Here is an 8,398-nt window from a genome sequence, read left to right on the forward strand (position 1 = left end):
CCCTGGACGGAGACTGTGACTTGTCTGGCCAGGTCAGCCGAGCTCCATGGAGGCTCCGCTTGTGGGGACAGAGGCGGGCAGGTTCAGGATGGGGACGAACCTTTTGCTTGTTGTGCACTAACAGCCTGGCAGCAGTTTTAAAATGCAATCGTGAAGCCTTTCAGCCAAAAAACACCCCAAAAATGGGATCTGCATTACAGGTGTAGAACAGCGCTGCAGCAATATCAGAATCATATAAACCCACTCCAGGCTCGCAGCCCCTCAGGCGGTCACAATGTGCTTTTCCCCTTTCTGTTGTTCACCCTCAGACCACGCTCCATAAACTGCCGTGGGAAGTGCCCTGTGGGGCCCTGTACCGGGGTCTTTCATGCACCTTGTTACGACGTGCAGGGAGAAGCTTGCTGCGCAGAGCAGCAGGGAGCCGCTTGCACGCTGCCACGGGGGCACCCAGCCCGACCGGCCACGGGCTAGGAACCGCTCGCTCAGGGTCTGCTGGATGTGACCCTCTAGGTTGAGGTTTGGCTGAACCGAGTGCTGGTGAGCATGCGCTCCACCCTGCGACGCCTGATCCCCGAGGCCGTGGTGACCTATGAGGAGAAGCCGCGGGAGCAGTGGGTGTTCGACTACCCGGCACAGGTGGGAGCTGCCACACGGGGCCAGGTTGGCCGGCGGCTCCGTGAGCCGAGGTCCGAGAGGAGGAGCAAGCAGAGAGCCCAGGGGGGTGCAGGCGCCTGCCCTGAGCCATCGCGGGGACGGCGTATTTCCCTTTATGACCACATTTCGTCCCTGTGGTTTGCTGCAGGTTGCTCTGACGTGCACCCAGATCTGGTGGACCACAGAAGTTGGCATTGCCTTTTCAAGGCTGGAGGAAGGCTATGAGAACGCAATGAGGGATTACAACAAAAAGCAGGTTGGCATCCCTCAGACCTGACCTGGAGCTGTCCTGCAGCCCCTCTCTGCTCGGAAGAGGCGAGGTCCGGTCTGGGGGTCACCGGGAGATGGGCAAAGTATGATGTCATTTTTCTGTTCATCATTTCTTTCCTTCCTCAGATTACTCAGCTAAATGCACTGATTTCACTACTCATTGGAAACCTAACTGCAGGAGACAGGATGAAGATCATGACAATCTGTACCATTGATGTCCACGCCAGGGATGTTGTGGCCAAAATGATCCTTGCGAAGGTATTTGTTACAAGAGGATATTTTTGCTGCTTTGTTTCTTAGCACTTCTGAGCAAAGATTTCCTGTTATTTTATTACTTTCCAATATTTTCAAAGTATCCCAATTGCATGAGGAAACCACACGTGGGGTGTTAGGGGTGCACGGGAGCTGGGGAGGTGACACCACAGCTGGGGTCAGACGAGACCAGGCTGGGTCTGATTTAAAGCCAGATCCAGGAGCAGTTTTGCTGGTTCCTGCCATGCTCGGTGGGAGCTGCGAGCCTCGGAGCGGGGCTCTGCACTGTGGTCGGCAGGCATGGGGTGGGCTGGGCCATGTGGCACCCACCCCAGCATTGCACTGGGACCTGTTTGCATGCTCTCCTCGTGTACGGAGGTGAGAAACGGTCCCAACGCATGTTTGGGAGCTCGCTGTGCCCATGGGTCAGAGCAGACAGCTCCGGTGCCCTCCGCAGCCGGCTGCTCCGCAGGTGGAGAGTGCCCAGGAGTTCACCTGGCAGTCCCAGCTCCGGCACCGGTGGGATGAGGGGAGGAGGCACTGCTACGCCAACATCTGCGACGCTCAGCTCCAGTACTCCTACGAGTACCTGGGGAACACCCCCCGGCTGGTCATCACCCCCCTGACGGATCGGTAGGGGCTCGGCTCCCCGCGCCTCCCGCTGCCCGTGCCGCGCTGCCGGCACTGCTCAGCCCTGCCTGTCCTCCCCTTCACAGGTGCTACATCACCCTGACGCAGTCGCTCCACCTCTTCATGGGGGGGGCCCCCGCCGGCCCCGCGGGCACAGGGAAGACGGAGACCACCAAGGACCTGGGCCGGGCAGTGGGCATGATGGTCTACGTCTTCAACTGCTCCGAGCAAATGGACTACAAGGTAGGGCATGGAGGAGCGGGGCGGCAGCACCGAGGTGAGAGCCGTGGGTTGTCTGCCAAGACAAGGGGGGACCTCTTCCGGGAGGCACCACTGCTGCGTGCGCCGCCCGCGTCCAGCTGCAGCATCCATAGCCAATGCCCTGAAGCTGCTCTCCTCTCCCTGGCTCGGAAGCCAGCGAGAAACCTGTGGGTCCAGCAGCAGCTCCTGGTTCCATCCCACGCCGCTCACTCTCACCACGGCTCCGGCCAGCTCGTGTCCCTGGAAGCCCGTGGGAGCCCAGGGGGGCTGTAACGCTGCGGGGCATTTCCCTAGGGAACAGCACAAACCATAAAAGCATGAGCAACTCCCCACACTTGAGCTTTCTTAACAAATCCTCACGTTGCAGCCTCCATGTAAAAGCTCAGTGTCTGAAGCTAATCTCTGGTGCTTTCTCTCCAGTCCTGCGGCAATATCTACAAGGGGCTTGCTCAGACCGGCGCCTGGGGCTGTTTTGATGAATTCAATCGCATTTCAGTGGAGGTTTTGTCCGTGATTGCTGTGCAGGTACGTACAAAACCAGCGGCAGTGTGGGGTGCCGTAGGGACTGGATGAGCCGCTCATTGTTTCCAGTTCACATACTGAATGTTGTCTCAGTTAAACCTGACTTTCAAAGGGACAGTTTGCTGCTATTGTTTCCACTGTGTCATCATGTTGGGAGGCAAATGGAGGGGAAGCGCAGCAGTACGGAGGCTTTGGGCATGTTTAAGGTCACGCAGCCCAGCTGTGTCCCATCCCAGTGACCCGTCACCCCCCCGCTGGCTCTGCCATTGCCTGGGGACAGGGCATCGCGGTGCCTGGGAAGAAGCTGATTTAAGGCCAGCTCTCCTGAGCCGGGGATTGCTACACTGCCGTGCCTTCGGCAAACTGTCGATATTATTTCTAGCATTACCGATGGCACGACTGAACCTCCAGGCTTGTTTTCTGCAGGCCGTCAGTGAGGGTGAGCCGGGGGCACAGGGCAGGGAGCCGCGGGGCTGCTGGCACTGACGCCTCCGCTCGCCTGCCAGGTGAAATGTGTTCAAGATGCAATTCGCGCCAAGAAGAAAACATTCAATTTCCTTGGAGAGACCATCGCTTTGATCCCGTCGGTCGGGCTGTTCATTACCATGAACCCTGGCTACGCAGGACGGACAGAACTGCCTGAAAATTTAAAAGCTCTGTTCAGGTACTCGTAGGCAGATGGGTCAGTATGGAACTGGCCGTCATTACAGCATTTACCTCTGTGGTAATACTCACCTGCTACATCCATAACGTGAACTAAGCCTTTGTTAGTGCAAATAAGGATATTTGTGTGTACTGGCAGTCCTTGAGTCAGGGAGACCTTGGCACCCCAGGACAGCCCTGCTCAAAGGCCCTGAGATGGTCAGGGGCTGGGAGAGCTGAGCTGCTCAGCCTGGAGAAGAGGATGCTCGGGGTGTCTAATTGCCACCTTCAGCTAAAAATCCAACTGAGAACAAGAAAAAAAGATGGTCAAGCACTGGAAGGGGTGGCCCAGGGATGCTGTGGGATCTCTGTCCTTGGAGGAACTCAGACTGTGACTGGAGAAGGCCCAGGGTGACCTGAGCCCTGCTTGGAGCAGGAGGCTGGACAAGAGACCTCCAGACACCCCAGCCGGCCTAGATTACTGCCTGATTCTCTGATACTAACAGCAGCAGGGAACGATTTATATTGGAAACTCGGGTGCAAATTCTTACTGGCTGTGGGAGGGCAAGGGGCGTGTGGACGTCCATGCACAGCCCTGCTAACCTGCCGCTGCTCTTCTCCAGACCCTGCGCCATGGTGGTCCCCGATTTTGAACTGATCTGTGAAATCATGCTTGTTGCAGAAGGTTTTATTGACGCTAAGCTTCTAGCAAGAAAATTCATTACTTTGTACACACTCTGCAAAGAGTTACTATCTAAACAGGTAATTTAACAATATTGCAAGGTTCTTTAAGATGAAAGAGTTCACTTGAATTTCAAACCTGACAGACTGTAGTAGGATTGCTGGTAGTAATGTGCTGGCTGATGTTCTGCACAGTTCAGGTCTATGGCTGGACAAATTCCACTTCCACGCTGGTGCATCACATGGCATATTTCTGGCTTCTGGAAGAAATCAAGAAGTCCCAAAATAGAATAGAATAGAATAGAATAGGATACAGCCAGTTAAGATGAGAGCATCCAGACATTATTCATCTCAGCAGAAGTGATTTGCAATAAAAACGTGCTTCCAGGAAGCAAGCCAGACTGCCGTTCACCTCGGGACTGACTGGGGCTTGTCTTGTAAATAAGCTCATTTTAAGTCCAGTCTGCTGGGCACTGTGTGGATAACCTGGGTGCGGGGCAATGGGCAGGGTGTTCCTCTGTAATGTTGTTTAAAGCACTTCTCCCTCACCAAAGTGGAATTTTAATACTTTGGTGCCTGTCGGCAGGACCACTATGACTGGGGTCTGCGGGCTATCAAGTCTGTGCTGGTGGTAGCTGGCTCCTTGAAGAGAGGGGACCCTGGCCGTGCCGAGGACCAAGTTCTGATGAGAGCTTTACGAGACTTCAACATCCCCAAGATCGTGACAGACGACTTGCCCGTCTTCATGGGGCTGATTGGAGACTTGTTCCCAGCCCTGGACGTCCCCAGGAAGAGGGATCTCAACTTTGAGAAGGTGCAAGCCCAGGCGCGGCTCCAGCGCCAGAGACATCCCAGCCCTGGCAGGGTCCAGAGGCTGAAGGTCCATTCGGCACTTCTGGGAGCGGCCGGCTTGTCTCTGGGGTCTTGCGGAGGCCGTGACAGCTGCCCATGGTCAGCGCCTGCTCTCCCTCCCAGGTCATTAGGCAGTCCATGCTGGAGCTGAAGCTGCAGGCAGAGGAGAGCTTCGTGCTGAAGGTGGTGCAGCTGGAGGAGCTGCTGCAAGTGAGACACTCCGTCTTTGTCGTTGGCAACGCTGGCTGCGGCAAGTCCCAGGTAGCGGCCAAACCATCCCCAAGGACACAGGTCCCCTCCTGCCCCCGGCCAAGCACATCCCATGGCCTCCCCTGTCCTCTTGGTGAGGATGTTGCTGCTGGCCTCGGCCGGCCACGTGGACCCCCCGCTGCACCAGCAAGCAGCGTCTGGGTAGGGGATGGCAGCATGGCCAGCGTCCACAGCCACGCCAGGCCCCCCAGCACCATGTGTGCTGGGTTCAGCCCATGGAGCTGAGAGGGTTGGGGACGCACAGCTCAGGGGCTGCCCAGGACACCCATGAGCAGAGCAGAGATGAGGCAGGGAGCAGGCAGGGGCACACTCTCACGACGCCCTGCGTGCTGCGCTGCAGGCAGGACGGTGCTGGCTGGCTGGGCTCTGGGCTCCCACAACACCCCCGCCAGGAGCCGGCTACGCAGAGGGAGATCTGGAGCCTTCCCAGCAGCTGTCCGGGCCTGGGTGCTCTGCAGTGGGTGGGAGCAAGGCTCTGTGCCCCCGGCTGCGGGCAAAGGCTGCCAAAGGCTGCAAACACCCTCACAGGAGCAGCAGCCGCGGCTGCACGGTTCCCCCTCTCTGCAGGTGCTGAGGTCGCTCAACAAGACATACAAAAGCATGAAGCGGAAGCCGGTCACCATGGACCTCGACCCAAAGGCTGTGACCTGCAATGAGCTGTTCGGGGTTATTCATCCGTCCACGCGAGAGTGGAAGGACGGTGAGACACCAACGCTTGTGAGCGGTTGCTTACCCTGGGTGGGAACTGGCCCAAACCATCCTTCAGCAGCGGCTGATGCATAGGCAAATACCTTCATAAAATGTGTCTCTGTAAACACTTTGTGACGTGGTGATGGAATGGGAAAACCTTTCCTTGGGGCTTTTTACTGGACTGTGAGGGAGGAGGAACGTGTTTCAGGGAAGCACCCAGTCCCGCGTGTCCCCCCAGCAAAAGTGCCATGCGTGGAAAGGACAAACCCACGTGTCTCTCTATGGGGCAGGTCTGTTTTCTTCAGCGATGCGTGACCTGGCCAACATCACACATAAAGGGCCCAAGTGGATCATCCTCGATGGAGATATTGACCCCATGTGGATCGAGTCCCTGAACACGGTCATGGATGATAATAAGGTCGGTGCCATCACACGCCAGGAGCTTTGCTCGCTCATTAACTCGGGGTCATGAGCTTGTGTTCATGCCTGGGCCCCAAGATCAGGGCATCCCTCCATGACGGGCCGCTTCCCCCAGGTTCTCACCTTGGCCAGCAACGAGCGCATCCCCCTCAACCCCACCATGCGGCTCCTCTTTGAGATTAGCCACCTGCGGACCGCCACGCCGGCCACCGTGTCCCGGGCGGGAATCCTCTACATCAACCCCACAGACCTGGGCTGGAACCTGTGAGCCAGGGAATGGAGATGGACGGGATGGGACGGGACGGGATGGGACGGGACGGGATGGGATGGGACGGGACGGGATGGGATGGGATGGGATGGGACGGGCACTGGCCCCCTGCACACTCACCTGCAGCCCTGCCCGTCCCTCCCACAGCGTTGTGACCAGCTGGATCGAGACAAGGACGGTGCAGTCCGAGAAGGCCAATTTGATGATCCTCTTTGACAAGTACCTGCCGGTGTGCCTAGAGAAGCTCAAGTCTGGATTCAAGAAGATCATCCCTGTCCCTGAGATCACGGTGATACAGATGGTGCTGTACCTGCTGGAGTGCTTCCTGACGCCGCAGACCACCCCGCCGGACTCGCCCCGGGAGCTCTACGAGCTCTACTTTGTCTTCGCCTGTGCCTGGGCCTTCGGCGGGGCCATGTTCCAGGACCAGGTATGGCTGTGGGACCAAGCGCTCGGCGCCTGCCCGCGCCTGCCTGCTCGCCAGAGCCTGCTGCCCAGCTTCATCCCTCGGCTGCATCCCTTCGGAAAATACTAAAGCGACAACGTTGGCCAGTTTCTGAGTTTGTCTCTGTTTGGTTCCTCCCAGCTCGTGGATTACCGCCTGGAGTTCAGCAAGTGGTGGGTGAACGAGTTTAAAACCATCAAGTTTCCTTCGCAGGGGACAATTTTTGACTATTACATTGATCCGGAAACAAAGAAATTCATGCTCTGGACTGAAAAAGTGCCAAAATTCGAACTCGATCCCGAAGTCCCTTTACAGGTACTTCCCACAAGCTCTCTGTGTTTATGTGTTTTATTTGTTTATTACTCCGTGGCCTTCCCCTGAGCAAGGCTGGGGCAAGACCCTGCGCCTGGAGCGGTGCAGGGATTTGGGCTGGCTCTGCCACGCCGCCACACGGGCTGGTGGCACCCGGCAATCCCCGTGGCTTTCTGTGGTTCTGCTTTACTCCGCAGCAACCTCAGCAGGTTGGAACTCTTCTTTTTTAATTTCAGATTAACCTGTGGCTTCGTAGATTCTTTTGAAATAATTATAACTATTGCCTGAATGCAAAAATGTACTTTAAAACTTTATTTGCATGTCTTTTGAAATGCTGGCCTGAGGAAGGGGGGGTTGTGTTAAAGATGTCAGGGAAAGGGAGAGGTGCCGCGGCTGAATTTGGCCCGTGCATTGGCTGAGCAAAGACACTGGGGACAGTTTCAGGAGTTGCGCTGTGTTGTTCTCGTTTATCTGACAGCTCCTATTTTTGGTCATAAAGTCTTTAGGATAACCAAGCGCCTGAGACCTTTTGCTTTAAAGAGGGACCACGTTTGTACGGAGAGAGAGCATCTTCTGTTAGACCAGCTGGCGTTGCTGGGAAAACCAGGCAAGGCTTCCAGCACGCTGCCCGCTGCTCTAACAGAAGATCCCACCTCTGCCTGCAAACGTCGACTCCAGTAGCAGGAGGCGAGCTCCGGCGATTGACGGCGCGATTTCCCCAGGCCTCCATGGTGCACACGACGGAGACCATTCGCGTGCGCTACTTCATGGACCTGCTGATGGAGAAGCAGAGGCCGGTGATGCTGGTGGGGAATGCGGGGACGGGAAAATCGGTCCTGATGTGGGACAAGCTCGAAGCGCTCAGCGCAGATGAATACCTTGTGCAGTCTGTGCCCTTTAACTTCTACACCACCTCGGCCATGCTGCAGGGTAAGGCTGGCCTGAGCCGGCAGCCGGCTCCATGTCGGGCTGTGCCGCACGGCCCCCTCGCACTGCCCCACCGCCCACCCGCTCCTCTCGCTGCAGCTGTCCTTGAGAAGCCCCTGGAGAAGAAATCGGGGAGGAACTACGGCCCGCCCGGGACCAGGAAGCTTATCTACTTCATCGATGACATGAACATGCCGGAGGTGGACAAGTACGGCACCGTGGCACCGCACACACTCATCCGGCAGCACATGGACCACAGGCACTGGTAGGGGCCCAGCCGGCGGCCCCCACTGCAGGGGCTC

At 57.1% G+C, this 8,398-nt stretch overlaps 1 protein-coding gene across 1 annotated transcript in view; it reads left to right on the forward strand.

Annotated features, from left to right (window-relative positions):
- Positions 1-8,398, forward strand: part of DNAH17 (dynein, axonemal, heavy chain 17) — a 39,045-nt gene that overhangs the window by 11,911 nt on the left and 18,736 nt on the right. Inside the window, 18 exon segments of the mRNA XM_009324590.1 lie at positions 309-342; positions 511-636; positions 803-910; positions 1,051-1,182; positions 1,649-1,809; positions 1,893-2,049; positions 2,488-2,592; positions 3,096-3,253; positions 3,855-3,993; positions 4,499-4,726; positions 4,888-5,025; positions 5,602-5,734; positions 6,015-6,142; positions 6,260-6,408; positions 6,560-6,842; positions 6,999-7,172; positions 7,892-8,099; positions 8,196-8,361. Of these exon segments, the coding sequence (XP_009322865.1) occupies positions 309-342; positions 511-636; positions 803-910; positions 1,051-1,182; positions 1,649-1,809; positions 1,893-2,049; positions 2,488-2,592; positions 3,096-3,253; positions 3,855-3,993; positions 4,499-4,726; positions 4,888-5,025; positions 5,602-5,734; positions 6,015-6,142; positions 6,260-6,408; positions 6,560-6,842; positions 6,999-7,172; positions 7,892-8,099; positions 8,196-8,361 (2,727 nt within the window).

Source organism: Pygoscelis adeliae, unplaced genomic scaffold (genome assembly GCF_000699105.1).
Source record: "Pygoscelis adeliae isolate BGI_AS28 unplaced genomic scaffold, ASM69910v1 Scaffold445, whole genome shotgun sequence".
In the NCBI taxonomy this organism is placed as follows: domain Eukaryota; kingdom Metazoa; phylum Chordata; class Aves; order Sphenisciformes; family Spheniscidae; genus Pygoscelis; species Pygoscelis adeliae.